Genomic DNA, 17,137 nt, shown 5'->3' with positions numbered 1-17,137 from the left:
TGAAATGCTCTTCGACATTAGCTTTCTCATTTTCTTCCTGCAGCTGCACCTTTTCTGGCTGCTCTAGCAGCGCGGGCGTCTCAAGTGTTATCAACTTCCCTACACCTGCAGCTACATCTGCTGTCACTGCGCACAGTGTCAGCTCCAGCTTGCTAACCAACTCATTTTAGGCAGCTAGCTTACCATCACCTGGAAGGAGTGTGCCCGCTAGCAGATCCTGATTTACACCTTCCCCGCGCGTTCCCGCTGCCTCAGAGTTAGCTCCGACCTGCTCTTGCACAATGTTCAACTCTTGTTCACGAGAAGTCCACTCCTGCGCCTCCTGGGTCAGCTCTATATCTGCTCGCTCTGACAGCGCGTGCTTCACAGGTGTTTCTAACGCCTCTATGCCTTCAGCGATCTGTTCTGGCACGGCACACAGCGTTAGATCAGCTTGTGTTCTTTGGAGAACCACACATTCCCGTTTTGTTATTTCGTTCCCTGAATCCACACAGGCTTCAGAATTTTGACCTTCGGATTCCACGTTGCGGCATGCCAGATCGTCAACCCTATCTGGTTGACTGACCTTATCAACAGCCATCTCCGACTGGGAGCTTGGTTTATCAGGCGCCGGTATCTCCACATGAGATACTAGCTCGCACACCTCTCTTCTCACCGCGGGAATATCTTGTTCCTGCTTTGAGTTCGGACAGTCAATAATCGAATGCCCAAATTCCATGCAGTTATAACATTGAACTGCTGCGAATAAGACCTCGCTATCAACTTTCGTCCCTTGCCTTAATTTCAACTGCATCCGTGCAAGTTTTTTCTTTTCTAGTTCAATTTGGAGTTTCAAATTTTCAATTTCACTCAGCTGTTCAGCCTCATCCTGCTCAACACGTCGCATCCTGCCCTCCTGATCATACCGTACGGCAGCCATCTCCGTTTTCCGTGCTATCGTTTCTAGCACTAAACACTACACCGACATGGTGAATTCGGAGAAAGCAGAAAGGTCTCCTACCTTACTGGTTGCTCTCTGTCCCGGTGATCTCGTCGTCCTCCGTGATGACGACAGGCTCCTCGATGCGGACGCTTGGTTCTCAACCTTTTCGATGTGGACGCTGGGTTCTTTTCAGCTGCTCGCTGACTCGACCCCCGATGGCTTGTCGTTGCCCGGCTCCTTCAGCTCCTCGCTGACTTGAGCCTCCGACGTCCTCTCGAACTCGACCCGTGATCCCGAAGCTTTCGACGTCAGTCTTGCGACGCAGCTTCACGTTTTCTCCTTTAGGACAAACAGCTTGTCCACCGACTTGTTCTTCTCACCTTCCGTCCAATGCCTTGAGTAGAAAGAAGTTGCGATCCTTTGTCGACTGCGCCAGTTGAGTTTCCTGTGTGCTGCGCCAGTTGAGATTCTGTGTCGACTGTGCCAGTTGCGATCCTGTCTCGACTGTGCCAGTTGAATTTCCGCCTTCACGTGGCGATGAGAGGAAACTACTTGATGATGAAATCGGGGTTTCTTGATGACCCGGTGGTTCTACTCGCAAACATTCACATTACTCAAGGAAAGGAGAAGGTTAACTATTTATTTACAACATAGGTAAAAAAACGAGAAGAAACAAAGCAAGGAGAAAACTATTTACATGACTAAATCGTGGATCAGACGAATTCAGCCCCCGCTCAACCCAGAGCGCTTGGTTTTAAACCCTCTGTCTCCGCCCTTAGCGGGGACAGCAACCAATAAGATAACCAACGACCCATCTCGCCAATCAGTGGTTAGGGAAAGGAAAATAAGGTCCGCCCACTGATCAGAGATTGGGGGAAAAGGTCTGATTATAACATTTGGGAAGGAGGTTTCAAATAACTATACAAACAACACAAATGCGACTTCCGTTCCCACGCCACCCACGGCACCACAGACGCTAGAAACATGTGCCGACGAGGCGATGACTCAGGTTGTTGACAGCAACAAAGAGAACACAGTCGTTAAGGGAAGTAGACAGTCGTTACAGGAATAGTGGGCTTACAAATGCAACTTCCGTTCCCACGCCACCCACGGCACCACAGACGCTAGAAACATGTGCCGACGAGGCGATGACTCAGGTTGTTGACAGCCACAAAGAGAACACAGTCGTTAAGGGAAGTAGACAGTCGTTACAGGAATAGTGGGTTTCCGGTCACTCGGCTAATACCTCGTGCGCCCCCGAAGCCTCGTCAACCCCTTAACAACCACATGACGTCAGCTGTACTTGGTTCGCGTTTTTCCCGGCGGGTCATCCCCGTGACGGCGCGGCGTAAACGAGGACCCCCGCGGCACGAAGGGGAGGCAGGGACTGGACGGGCCCCTTATTTAGGGACTTTCGGCCCCGCTGGAGCGGCGTTCCTTTGCGAACACAAGATCAACGAGTTCGCGGAAAGGTCAGCGAACTCCACAGTAATGATGATGATAATGTGCTCAGGCTGAATGGAATTGTGTAATTTGACAGCATTGTCTTCATCATCTTCCATCCGTGTGCATGGAAGCGTCATCAGACCAGCATGCAGGAAACCGCACGAAATGGCGGGAGTTTAGACACGGTGAAATTCAGAAGACCCGGTGCTATCGCAATGCCATCGGGTAATAGAAATTATGTGACCTACAAACTTTCCTTGTTCTGAGTCTATTCTGCACTTAGCACTTATTGTGATTGTTATGGCAAACACTGCTGAATTGTTGTTCTAAATATTCTTTGCGTAATTAAGTTTTTGTGCGTAGACAAAACAACGCGCTGACTCATTTTTGCGGTCCTTATAGATCGCAATAAAATGTTATAAGTGCGGGGCTCATGTATGCGTGCACTGCGTACCAGAAATAAAGGCAGACTAATATTTTAAAGCTAAAATCGTTAACTGTCTCGGTTGGTCTCATGTATTATCTCAAACAACACACGTACACCGCACACACACAACATTGTAAGCATCTAGCCTCTCGTCCAAATGTGCCTTGAGGGATTTTCTTGCATGTTTATTATTCACTAATATCGCCACAAGTTGCCGACTACAAAAAATAACTCGTTTTAAAAGGACTGTTAGTGAGGGTGAGGGAGGGCCGACGATGTGCGGGCGAGGGCGAGGCAGGGCCAGAAAATTTTTCGATGTGAGGGTGAGGGAAGGCTGGATAACTTTTCAAAATGAGGGCGAGGGTGAGGGAGGGCCACGTACTCAAAAGTAAGGGGGAGGAAGGAAAATTAAAAACGAGAGCATTTGCCCATTTCTGCTCACAGCGTTATCCATCGTATTTTAAACAGTACAGCGCGCAGTTTGACAGGGACAACGAAAGAGACACGACAAAGACAGCGCTCGTTGGTGTGGTGTCTCTCTCGTTGTCCTGTCAAACTGCGCGCTGTACTGTTTACAATGACTTGCCAACTCGTCCAAGCATCCGTGTTATCCATCGCTCTCTGCGCATTTACGTGAGCCAACATCTTTGTTTCACCCTTGCATTTCTGTTCCAGAAAATATATTTTTTTCGTGACGCTGAACGACTGCACAGAAAGCAAAAGAAGTAATAAAGCACTCGATTTGTTTTCGTTTGACTTTCCGCACACCTGACGTCCTCCTGGACTTCAACGCTCGACCAACCAACTCGCTATTCTCCAGGGTATTTCTGCATGGTACGTGGTGCTCTGGTAGCTCCTATGTCATACCTGCCGTTTTAATTCGTTCCCAACCTTTACTCATGCACTCTTGCCTCCTTCATTTGGCACATCTCTTTAGCGCTGCGCTGCAGCACTTTGCTGTAGCTCAGCTACCGCGTCTGCACGCCATTTAGCGGATAACCCAGCCGCGCTTCCATTGGTCTGGTGTGCACCCACCTTGCGACTGCTCCCGCACTGACAGCGCTCGTCCGCACGGATTCACGCCTCCTAAAAGATGCTGGCAGCGCGGCCTCAATTTAGTTAGCTGGGAACGCCACTGAGGCACTGCTGAAATTGCTGAGAGACACTGACCTGAGTGTTGCACGCTGGAGACGCACTCTGAGCGTCCTTTGTTTCTATAGACCTAGAGGCAACATGCATACAACTGCACTTGCCATTGCTTCACTCTACTCCCATCCTCACGTGTAAGTCATAGCCAACCGGGCATTACTTGGCTAACCTCCCTGCATTCCTTTCTTCTCTCTACTACTACATCACTCTTCCATAAATAAAGGGCACGACGTTGTCTACCAATGGCTAACTGGGCACAGCGGATAGCAGTGAATCACCGCGCGGACGAGGTCGCGCGAACTGCTCACCACGATGGCGATTTTGGGTCTATTCGCATTTCGTGATCAGACGCAGCGGGCAGGCTTCACGCACTTGCACGGGACATCACGTTTGCCGCTTGGAATTCCGGCCAATTTTCCTATTCACTCTTAAAATACTTGCACCCAGATCTGAAGTTGCGGATTCCATGCAGCCTACCACGACGTGAAGAAACTTTGTTGTGTCGCCTGTGGCTTGGTGTTGCTCTCACCAACCATTACTCGTTCTTAATCGGTATGACTGATAGCCCCGCATGTGCCACCTGCGGGTATGACGAGACTATATCACACATTCCTTTGTGACTACCCTGCCTACAGCGACGGAAGGCAGTCGCTCTGCCTTGCGCTGGAGCGCCTAGATCCACGCCCACTGACGGAAATAAAGATTCTCGGCCAGTGGCCACGGCGATCGTCGGCAGTGAAGGCCTCCAAGGCACTGCTTCGCTTCTTGAGAACGCCTGGCCAGCACGATAGGCTGTGACTTTAACGAACGCTGTCTTTTCATAGTGACTTCCCGTTTTCATCTGCTCTTTTCTCTTTCATTTTTTTATCCCCGCACCCTTTTCCCCCTGTGTAGGTTAGCAAACCAATTATTCTTCCGGTTAACCTCCCTGCCTTTCCCCTTCTTCCTCCTCCTCCTCCTCTTCCTCTACCCGCTGGGCTACCCGACAAGAATATTGGGGCTGTCCGAGGAGCGGTCAACGCTGAAGTCTTTCCAAGCGTTCATTGATCAAGTCCGAGCCTACCTCTGGCGACGGCCAACTCGGCGTCCGGGTGCACGATGCAGTGCGCCGCCGTTGGGGCAACGCCGACGGGCATCGACACGGGCCTACCCAGCAGCGTGGTCTCGGCTGATCTCCTGGGAGCTCCGGACAGCACCTTGGGCAGCAAGCGCCACCTGTGACATCGGAGAGCACCCCACAATCTCGGAAGCCCGGACGTCTGTTACGTGCCAAGCTTTTCTTCGCGGTCCATGTGATATGCTCGGTGAGGGCCTTAGAAATAATAGAGAAAAGCAAAAGAAAAAACAGGAGGTGTTGACGCCAGGGCAGGCGGCCCCGTCTTGTACGTTAGTTAACCGCATGTAATAGGCTGAATGCATTAGTCTTCTCCCCAAGAGTGTGCATCAAAGAATACGAGGGGTGTTGATTAAATATTTCCCGTGACCCACTTATATTTATCGCAGGTTGCTGAAACTGCGGAAATGTAATCATATGCGTCTCTATAGGTCCCGTCCTGCTTTTCAGGTATGAACTGATAACGTTGTTTCATAGGATGAGGACTGGGCCAATGCGGGACAATGGACCCAGTGTAATACAGAGCAGTCGTCAAGTTCTTTTACTTGAAAGGCCACATTCCAAGGCAGACGTTCATCAATATGATAGACATTTTTTTTTTTTTTGGGGGGGGGGGGGGCGGGGATTGTCCATCATATGATGCAGTGAAGAACTGGCATCGTCAATTAAAATGTGGTCGGACTTCCATGGAAGCTGCTCTACTTGCAAAGCGACCACTCTCTGCTGACAATGAACACACCATCCGGCTAGTGGAGGCCGCCATTTTATAAAATCGCCGCGTAACCATTCGAGACCTAGCTCAATATGTCAAGAATAGTGTGGAGTTCGTGTGAAGTATTATTGAAAAAATCTTTGTATCTGTAAGGTATCGGTTCACTTGGCTCCTTGGCTAAACACAATTTTCTAGCAGCAAGAACGAGCCGTATGCTTCCAGGCTCTTTTGACGATGTATCATGGAAATCAGGAGGTTTTCTTTCAGCATACTAATCACACAGGATGAAAGCTGGGTCTATCACTATAATCCGGAGATTAAAGTACAGTCTATGCAATGGAAGCACCAGCATTTACCGCTTCCAAAGAAGGTACGTGCACAACTACCCCCTGGAAAGATCATGCTAAGCCTTTTGGGAACCCGCACGGAGTAGTCTTGGCGGATTTCCTAGCAAGGGTTACCACGATTGCTGGGGCATACTATGCTTCACTGCTGCGGGAACTGCGATCGGCCATCAAAAACAAGAGACGCGGCAATCTCACCAAAGGTGTGCTCCCTCTGCAAGAATATGCTCCCGTTCACAATTCACTCGATGCCCCGAAGAAAGCGCCCTGCTGCCGGTTTCAAATTCTACCGCATCCTTCTTATTCCTCAAATCACGCCCATAAATTCCACCTCTTTCTAAGAATGAGGTCATTTTAAGGTCCAGGTATTTTTCAGATTATGAGAATGTCATTTCCGCAGTCACAACTTGGCTTTTGGAGCAATCTGTCAATTTCTACAAGCGAGGTGTTTACAGAGGCACAAAGAGGCCGGTGAAGTGCGTGTGCCTGGAAGAAATCTATGTAGAGAAGGACTATAATAAATGTGCCAAGATTTGTTGCCCTCAGTCCTAAGAAATTGGGTCAGGGGAAATATTCACTGAATGCGCCTCGTATACCTCTTCTCAGCAGCTGAAGGACAATGCAAATGCAAACACACAGCGAGCGTCGGGTTAGAGCGGCTTTCGTGAATGTACAGATTTCAGTGCTTGCTCATCATACTCATCATCAACTGCAGAATCAAGGCCTCTTCCATGTCTGCAATTAACCCTGTCCTTTTGCCATCTGCGGCCTCCGTATCACTGTAAACTGTAAACTTCTCTCATCTGCCCACCTAACTTTGCGCCTCCCCCTGCTATTTTGCCTTCTTTTGGAACTCAGTCCATTACCTTTAATGACCACCGTTTATCTTGCCTTCGCACTACATGCCCTGCCCAAGCTCGTTTCAAGGCCTCTCCCATGTCTCTCCAATTAACCGTGTCCTTTGCCAGCAGCGGCACCATATCACTGCAAACTTCTCTCATCTGCCCACCTAACTTTGTGCTGCCCCTGCTACGTTTGCTTTCTTTTGGAATCCCGTCCATTACCTTTAATGACCATAGTTTATCTTTCCTTCGCATTACATGCCCAGCCTATGTACGTTACTTCTTGATTTCGACTATTTCGTCACCGTGTTTGTTCCCTTAGTCCTGACACACACTAGCCGCCTCCTTCCTGTCTCTTGAGTTACACCTATCATTGTTCTTTCGATAGCTCAATACGATCCCATCAATTGAAGTTGTAACTTTCTTCTTAGGTTCCAAGTTGCCCATAGATAAGTACCTTTAAAATACAGAGGTTTTATACTTTTCTCTTGAGGTGTGTTGGCAAACAGCAATACATTATTTTAGAGTGCCGTCGAATGCGGTCTACCCCGTTCTTATTCTTGTAGTTATTTGAGTCTTGTGAACCGGATTTGCGGTCACAACCTGCCCGAGGTAGGTGTTTTGAAGCGGTAGCTTTACTTCAACATGTAACAGGCAGAGATCGCTGTCTACTTCCCATGACCTTCAAGGCTCAGCCAAGGTCATGCCTTCAGTTTATAAGTTTGGAGAGCCAGTTATTGGTCAGTGGCCAGACCGATGGCCAAGCCAATGCGAAGCTCAAGGTCAAATGTCAAATCAAGTATAGGTCAACCAAAATCAGGTAGCGTGACGTACTCTTGGTTCGCCGAGGAGCCGAAACGCGGCGTTTACATGACAGAGCGTGACGTCGCGCCCTCCTTAATCGAGTACATAACGGCAGGAGCGCCGGCGCGCCTAGGAACGAAGTCGATATGCGGTGTTCGAGTGTTAGGCGTGACCTCACGGCCTCCTATAGCGAGTAAATAAGAGAAGGAGCGCCGGCGCGTTTAGGCACGAAGTCCACATGTGGGGTTCACGTGCTAGGCCATGACGTCACGCCTCCAGGCGAGCATAATAGGAACGGCGGAGACGCCTAGCAGTCAGAGCCATGGAGTCGAGCGCTGAAGAAGTGTTGCGCCACACGGGGTACAGCCGGTGCTTAGCGGCGTCTGACGATCCGTTGCGATTCGCCAAGAGAGTCTGCAGAGAATACGTGACCAGAGACGACTTTTTCAGGCTAAACCATCGTGAAGCTATCGCTTCTCCCTCGGTTTAACCAAAGCTAATCCACCGTTAAATTTTAACGATCATGCCCTGCGCCTTGCTAGCGATCGTGAACTGCTGCGCCCCTCCAAGGCGGTTGAACGCCACTTTAGTTTTCTGTATTCTAATTTTCAGACCTATCGTTCTTTGTGTCTCTAACTCATTGACTGTACTTTGCAGTTCGTATCCTGAGTGACTTAGCAAGGGTTTTGTAATCCGGAAGAAGTACTTGAGCTGGAGGTGATTACTACACCTGGTGTCGTTAGAGAAACGGGGATGCGTAGATTGATGCGGCAGCTCTGCATTATAGCTCACTAAAGATTCTTACATTGCTACACTGATAAAAACATGGTGCAGTATTGTCGTCTTCCGTGTTTTCTGCTTGTATATTCTATTTTTTTTCGCTGCCACTTGTGACCTGGAACCGATTGTTCAGGCAGAAAGGACGGACTTCGTGTCATTAGAGCTTTCTCTATGTGGCTGGGCCGTCCACTCTCCAGTATGCCTTTTGGCGCCCTCGCGTACACAAAGTGAGGAACAATTTTGGCCAATTGAAAGCTTTAAAGCTATTCAGAAGATCGTTTGACAAATGAAAAGCAGTGGTAAATAGGTATTAATTATTATTTATATAGAAATATTTTCAACCCTCAGTTGAGGGTCATTACATGGAGGGATGTTACACATAACGTTCATGCAATAAAGAGCCAGATACGAAAGTAAATACGCACATGCACTACATCTCTCTCTCTCATCAGCAGCAGACATGGCCTTCCGTGCGTATCATTGCCTTAATGGCGTGTTCACACTAGGTTATCCAGCTACGAGGGCGAGCGGAAATGCCGCTGCGGCAGAGATTCGGCCGAAATACCTAGCGGGAAGCCTGATGAGTACAAAACCGATTTATGCTGCTGGAAACATTCCGCCCTTTCCCATCAGCCAATAGTGCGGCGATTAAGAATTTGCGTTCCCGCGGTTACAAAGCAAGGCCCATCGCTTCAGACTGAATTCGTCCTTGTTACTGCCTTTTTCAGTGCGTTCACGGGATCTTTTGTAGCGACAGCTACATTAAGGAAGCCTTTCGAGCCTTCAGCGTCGCGGCGCCGCTATCCGTGGCGCACAGTAGTGTGGCGCAGTTGCTTTTAAAGTCAGATTGTTTCGAGCAGATACGTTTGAACCGAAGTGTGTGACTCTAAGGGATTCTGGTTTTAACATGTTTGACATGGCTACTATCAAAGTGCAAATATTGCTGATGGTCAGTAGGTTTTCGGTACACTGTTGTAGCCAGGCTGTCTTCGTTAAGCAAAACGGTGACGTCAAGCAAATTCACTTTACATCTAGAGTACGTATGGGAAAATGATACAGAGTGATGCAGATGGTTGAAATCGGCTATTAAAATGAAAGCACCTCGGCTTCGCCATGGGGCCAAATAAGAAATATATCATCAATGTAACGCCTGTAGTAAAACGGTACTAATGACCGACTTTTCAAAGATTAGGTTTCCCACAAACCCATAAGTATGTTTGCATAATTAGGGCCAATGTGCGTGCCCATAGAAGCTCCACTAATTTGAACATAATGTTTTCCCTCCAACTCAAAGTTAATAAGTTCTAATATCAGTTTAATTAGGGTGGCCAATGTACAACTGTCAACTATATTTTCAATGCGAGCTTCATTGTAGACTGTCACGACTGCCCAGATACCATCTGCATGCGGAGTGCTCGTATAGAGTGAAGTGACGTCTAGAGTGACAAGCAAAGAACCCTGAGGAATGGCCAGATCAACGATATCGGACAGGAAGTTAGTAGTGTCCTTTATGTGGGACGGAAATGTGGGCGGAATTCTATTAATTAGCGTGTCGACGTAACGGGACAGATTTTCCGCAACAGCGCCGACACCAAAAACTACGGGTCGACCCGGAATGTCTATTTATAAATTTTTGGTAAAAAGTAGAATCTAAGAGCAACCAGGCTAAGCAGAATGATTCAGCGAAAAAGTTTTTTGTAATTTGGTTATCATTATACAGGTCTAGCCATATATTCTTGAGAATTTGTTTGAACTGATTTCAGGGTCATAGTCAACAAGTCGATAAAAAGAACTGTCTGCTAGTGGCCTCTGCGAAATAATCACTCTTGTTCATTACAACCACAGCTCCACCCTTGTCAGCAGGCTTAGCGATGATTTCATTACGGGATGCTAACTGCTCCATTGCTTTAGTTTCGTGAACTAAAAGATTACGGTGGAAAGGTACGTTACTCTTGAACAGTTGTAAAATAACTTATTGTAGAGCACCAATATACAACTCTAGGAACTTGTCCCTCTGTGTTGGAGGAGCCCAATGCTTGCAAGACGGCAATGGATTGCGGGGGGCGTTAGAATAAGGTTTTTCATAAAAAATTGTCATAAAAAATTCACATTTCTCAGACGCTTTGACCAATCAAGGACTGCTGGAAGACACTGGGGCCACAGCAGTTCGGTGTAATATCTAGATTCACGAGAGTACCTTCTCAATCCTTGTTCTGTTTATTTAGTTATTTTTATTTGTTCAATACAGCCAGCCACCTTTTGGTGGTCAAGGCAGGAGTGTGGGTACAATTGCACAGTGCTTTGTCAACAACAAAAAAAAAGGAGGGGGGGGGGGGCAAGCCTGCAGGCAGGCAGCAAAATTTCTGTGGACAACTCGAATAACGGACGAGTAACAAACGCTCTACATTACAATTAAAATAAAGGGCGACAAGGCCAACACTCCAGAATCGAACCAAACACCATAACTTGACCGGCTGGGGTTGATTGCAGATAAAAATGTTTCGGCTGAAGATAAGGTGACCACTTCGCGAGGTAACGCGTTCCAATAGGCTATCGTTCTTGGGAAGAACGACAGCTTGTATGCAGTGGTTCTGCATTTGGGCACTACAATTGTTTTATCGTGTTTGTGCTGAGTTTGTCGTGTTCAGTTGCACTGCCTATAATTGTCAAAGTCTTTTCTGGTGATTATTGACGACGTCGAATAACATTTTTAAGCGATGCATTTTGCGACGAGATTCCAAGGTGGGTAAACCGGAATAGCTAAGATAATCAGATATCGATGCCTGTCTTCCGTAGGCATTGAAAATGAAACGTAGTGCTCTTCTTAGGATACGCTCTATACTTTTGGCATCCATTTTCGTATGCGGGTCCCATACTACGTCAGCATATTCGAATAATGAACGCACTAGGGAAGTATACGCCACAAGCTTTGTTTTAGTGGAAGCATGTTTTTGCCGGTATTTTAAAAGCCATTGTATTTTAGGTGCTACTGAGGTTATGTTATTAATGTGCGGGCTGCAACTTAGATTCAAACTGATCGTTACGCCAAGGTACTTAAATTCATCTACCCGATCAAGAGAGACGCTGTTAATTTTGTAAGAGTGCATCAATGGAATTTTTTCCTGGTTATGGTCATTTGTTTGCACTTACTAACATTTAACAACATTTTCCAGTGGTTGCACGAATTACTAACAGCCCCTAAATAGTTATTTATAATTAGCTGGTCGCATTCGGAGAGAATATTGTGTGATAAATTACGCAGTCGTCTGCAAAAAACGAGCCTGCACAAGAGAATTGAACTTGAGGTCATTTATTATATAGGAAAAAGAAGTGGCCCGAGGACTGAGCCCTGCGGCACTCCTGAGAGCACTGGAGCGATTGACAAACTTGAACCAGAGATCTGCACGTACTGCTGCCGGTGGGATTAGTATGAATCAAGCCATTGCAGCATTTGTTTATTTTCTAAGATGTGCTTAAGTTTAAGCAAAAATTTTCAGTGGAGTTCTCGGTCGAACGCTTTTTCAAAATCCACGAAAATGGCATCAATTCGCCCTGCTGTATCAAAAGCTGAGAAGAAATTGTTGGTAGTAAGTAATAACTGTGTCGTAGTCGATAACGCACGGCGAAAACCATGTTGGGACTCAGCTAAGAAGTTGTTTTCCTCCAAGAACGTTGTGATGTGCTTAGAAATGAAGTGTTTCATTACTTTACCTGCAGTGCACAGCGAGCTTATTGGCCTGTATTTTGTGACGTGAAGCCTATTACCAGATTTATGGACTGGGACAACTTTAGCCAGTTTCCAATTACTGGGGACTCACCTCTATGCAGAATAGCATTGAAAATAATAAGGAGGTATTTCACGCTCCGTTTCGCGCACCTGTAAAGAAACGTATTCGGAATGTCATCTGGCCCAGATGATTTCTTTATATTCAGGTGAAGAAGAGCGGAGAAAATGCGTGCTTCACTTATAGCAAGATCGGGTACATGAAGATTGCTTGATCTGAAATCAGTTGTCCGTTCATCACCTACCAGAAACACAGAAGGGAAATAGTCATTAAATGTAGCTATCTTTTGGTTATCACTAATGTCCACACCATTTAATGTCAGTTTGTTTACTGCGTTTTTTTTCTGTTAGGTGAGCCCAGAATTATCGCGGGTCATTAACCAAAAATTTGTGCAGTTCAACATTAAAGTATTGAAATCTTGATACCTTTATTATTTTTTTAAGTCTGTGCGAAGTGATGCCAGAGTACTGTGTCCGACATTTGACACACTGTCGGGAACGCGTTTTATACGGCGCTTTAAATGAAGTATTTCACGTGTAATCTAAGAATTCTGGCTGTGAAATTTTTATTTCTCAGCGGGACGCACTGACGTATATACCTGTGCACCACATTTTTAAAATCCAACCACAAGTCATTCGGACTCAAGTCGCTGTCAAGGTGCGCAGCAGAAAATTTGTCAACAATGCTGATTCTTGGGCTAGTTGGTACTGTTCACTCATAATGACAAAGCCTTTAGCGCAAAAAACGAGGACGTGAGAGCAAGACGGGACAGCGCTAACTTTCAACTGGCGTTTATTGAAATACAGAGGCATATATATAGCGAAGCAAGCATGGGAATACACAAAGGATACAAAAGATCACACTCTACGCATGCGCCCACCACTGCAGTCTAGGAAAGCGATTTCCTTGTCAGAAAGATGAACAGAAGGCGTGCTAACGCAGTCCGCTCCCCTTTTCCTAATCAACCGGGCTTCGATTATTTCACGTGTGCAGCGGTCTACACTTCTCGCCTCTATTGTGCATGCGCCGAACATGGGCTTGCATGTTTTGCTAGGACGGTAACCTGTCTGAACATTGTTATCACTGTCCTAGCAAAACATGCAAGCCCATGTTCGGCGCATGCACAGTAGAGGCGAGAAGTATAGACCGCTGCACACGTGAAATAATCGAAGCCCGGTTGATTAGGAAAAGGGGAGCGGACTGTGTTAGCACGCCTTCTGTTAAACTTTCTGACAAAGAAATCGCTTTCCTAGACTGCAGTGGAGGGCGCATACGTATAATGTGATCTTTTGTATCTTTTGTGTATTTCCATGCTTGCTTCGCTATATATATGCCTCTGCATTTCAATAAACGCCAGTTGAAAGTTAGCGCTGTCCCGTCTTCCTCTCACGTCGTCGTTTTTTGCGCTAAAGGCTTTGCCATTATGAGTGAAAATTTGTCGTAGTCTTGTTCAAGAAGATCTAGAATACTTTAATCCTAAGCGTTATTAATGTCATAAAATTGTTTCGTTGTTCTGCGTGCAATTGGACGTGCCTTTTTGGTTTTGGAGAGCACTAGATCGTGGTCGGATATGCCAGGCATAATATCTACCGTAAACACGAGCCGTTCAATAACATCAGATACAAACACAAGATCCAAAAGCCAACTCGTGGTCGCAGTGACCCGCGAAGGCTCAACCACGACCTGCTTCAAATTAAATGAAAAAGCAATATCAAGCAGCAAATCACAATGCCGACATGAAGACGAGACGCTCAATGATTCCCAGTTTATCTTTGGCAAGTTACAATCACCGCTAAAAATTATATGCGCGTATCGCTTTTTGTGTTCATGCAGAAAATCATACAGTGTCTCAAGTGTACTCAAATCTGAGTTTGGTGGCCTGTAAACGGCGCAAACGAAAGTGGTGTGTTTGGAACTGTGAAGCAGAAGCCAGACCATTTCTGCACTACTCTCATGTGGTAGAAGTGTATAATTCATTCCTTTCTTTATCACAATGGCTACGCCACCCCCTCTGGAGTTGTGGTCGTGGCGGACAATTTCGTGCGAAGCAGGTGTCAAGTCTTTATCGGGGATGTTATCATGCAGCCAGGTTTCAGTGAGTACTGCAACGTCTGGCTCTTACGCAAAAAGAAGACTTTCTAGTTCCTCAGTTTTATTCAGAATGCTGCGAGCATTAATATTCAAAAAACTAAATTCCTGTTTAACTGCATCAGTGCGGCTTTTTTTTTATTTACATGACCATCTTTCCTTCTAAAGTTGTATTGGGGCTGTCATCTTGAACCATGTGGAACTAATTTACATTGTACTTCATCCAACGGGAACAGCTTACGATTTATTTTGAATTTATCGAACAAACAGCATGACTTTGTCTCCCTTGATTCTGTTTTCAGCAGTAGCAATACATAGTTTTTTCCGGATTGATTGTACTCGCTGTGAGAAGTCCTCCGATATACTATATTCTGTGCCTTTCAGCTTCCTGCAAATCATGAGAATGTTAGCCTTGCTTCTGCCGTCCACAAGCTTAAAAATGGCAGGTCGGCACTTGTCTTCAGCCGTACGACCGATTCTATGAATGCGCTCAAGCCACATTTGTAATCTTCAGTGTGTCGGCCAGAATGGTTTCACAAACGATCTTCTCAAGGCTCTAATGGTTTTCTTCTGTATCTTTTTTTATGCCATTCACAATCAGGTTGTTTCTTCTACTCCTATTCTCCAAATCATCTACCTTCAAAACAAGTTTCTCGACAGTTGACTGAAGTTCATCTACTTTACATGTGTAATCAGTCACGGTGGCAGAAATCTCATCAATCTTGTGATCAGTTTAAGACAGCCTATTACACGTATTGGTCAGCCTGCTGTTAGTGTCTTTCAAAGTTTGTGTGAGTTCACGGAAGTCCTCAATTAAAGTTAAAAGCATCTCCTCGGTAGATGGTCCCGGATTCATCTCTACATCATCGCAAGAAGGCGGTGGTGTCTATTTCTCAATAGACGTAACCGACCTGTTTTATTCCATACCTCAGGACAAACTCTTTTGCGCTATTAAAGATGCAGTTGATGACTATGGCCCTGTGGCCTTCCAGAATGCATGCGGATTAAGTGTAGATAGCCTTTTATAAAAGCTTAGGTGTTATCTTTCATCGACCATTGTCAGTTTTGAAGGCAAGAACTTGATTCAAAAGCGCGGCGTTTGTATTGGCTCTTGCATAGCCCCTTTGTTGAGTGACATATTTTTATCTTACTGTGACAAGCGAATTGCTGGACGCCTTGATACAGCCTACTCGGCTAAGGTTTTTAGATACGTGGATGACTACGCTATTTTCCTGAAAGGGGTTACGCATGAGGGGGGTATGACTACGGTGCACCGGGATCTAGAAAATCTTCTCCGAGTGCTCTTTTGGCATTAGCTTCACCCATGAGGTGCCAGCGCAAGGCTCCTTGCAATTCCTTGATATCTGTATTGTTGTCCGCGAAACCAAAGCGTGCTGGAGGTGTCAACCTCGCTCAAAAAAAGCGATTTTAAGCCACCAGTCAGCTCATTCTAAGTTTGTTTAAAGGGGTATCGCCAAAAACTGCCTGCGTGCTGTTCAGGACAAGTCCTGCAATCATGAAATGGCACACAGCGTGGATTGGCAGCTAAAAAGGCTGACCAGGGCTAGTTTCCCCGGGGAGTTAATCACCTCTGTGCTAGAGGCTCTTGCCAGTGAAGCCAGGGGCGTACCTGAGCACCGCCGCAAGGAAGAAGCGCAACGCAAGAGACTCGTTGCCATCCCATATCACCACCAGATCTCGCATCGCTTAGAAAAAGTGGCTCAGAAAGGTGACATGCCTGTGGTCTTCACCGCACCCCAAAAACTGGCCGGCCTATGCAACAAGATGCAGGGAAAGCACCAGGAAGAATGCGGTATCAAGCACGCAGAAAGATTGGTCCCGTGCAAAAGGCGGCTTGTTGACCGTATACCGCTGTGACATTCCTTGTGTGCTACGAGGTACATTCCCTGTGTGTGCATCGAGTTGGGGCTTAAGGCCGCCCCTCTTTTCCCAGAACGAAGGGACCCGCCGCCGTGACAGCGGCATCATCAATTACCCAGCCATGCTCTTTGAGTGACGACCAGAACAACCGGACCCGCCGCCGCCGCCGCGGGGAAACAGGCTTTATCCTCCCCAATTTCCGGGCACATTCCAGGACAAGGGAGCTGTCAGCGGGCCAGAGCGCGCCGTACCACAGCCGACGCTATGCGCTACCGCGAAGACAACATTCTTTCCCTCCTTCCCCTTTCGACGTGGGCTATCGCCGGGAAGGCACCCACAGCTTCCCGCCGTGCCTCGTGAACAAAAGCGCATTCCCAGAAGGGCCGTGACGGACACCTGTCATGGCGGACAGGCAGTACTCGCCAAGAATGTGGAAAGACAGGCGCTAGTGAATTAGCTCCGAAGAGAGAGAGCCTGTGTATACTCTCACTTGAGAGAGAGTGGTGGCGTTTTTGTTGTTTATTTAGTTTGTATTGTTAACAGACTCTGGGTTCGAGGCTAAGCCCAACCCAAGGGGTGGTCCCCATCTCGCATGTTATTTTTCATTGGAGAATTGATGCTTTGGGCGGGCCACTGAAAATGACCGCCCTTAGTCCTTTGTTAATCAAGTGCTTAAAAGCGCATGTAAACGGATGCAGTCCAGTCTGAGCTGGGGCTCCATGCTTAGCATGTAATGTGATGCTACTTAGGCAATAACCTGCCCGGTCGATGAGTAAAGTAGTGCAAAGTTTGTTCTTTTGTAAATTCAGTTCTGCTTTTTCCAGTTTAACTCTCTGTATATGT

General features: G+C 46.8%; 1 protein-coding gene across 4 annotated transcripts in view; it reads right to left on the bottom strand.

Moving 5' to 3' along the window:
- LOC144127845 (2-Hydroxyacid oxidase 1-like) overlaps positions 1-17,137 on the bottom strand; it is a 349,853-nt gene that overhangs the window by 296,491 nt on the left and 36,225 nt on the right. For 3 of the 4 annotated variants that reach the window (XR_013313585.1, XM_077660809.1, XM_077660810.1), the window contains exon 2: positions 5,008-5,159. The exons of the other annotated variant lie outside the window; for it this stretch is intronic. Coding sequence is in view for 2 of the 3 variants with exons in the window: in XM_077660809.1 (XP_077516935.1) it covers positions 5,008-5,159 (152 nt within the window). In the remaining variant the exon portion in view is untranslated. The remainder of the gene's footprint in view (positions 1-5,007; positions 5,160-17,137) is intronic. 4 annotated transcript variants of the gene reach the window in all.

This window comes from Amblyomma americanum, chromosome 4 (genome assembly GCF_052857255.1).
Source record: "Amblyomma americanum isolate KBUSLIRL-KWMA chromosome 4, ASM5285725v1, whole genome shotgun sequence".
Lineage (NCBI taxonomy): Eukaryota > Metazoa > Arthropoda > Arachnida > Ixodida > Ixodidae > Amblyomma > Amblyomma americanum.
Note: the sequence above shows the minus strand (reverse complement) of the source record. Positions and strands in the feature narration are given on the sequence as shown.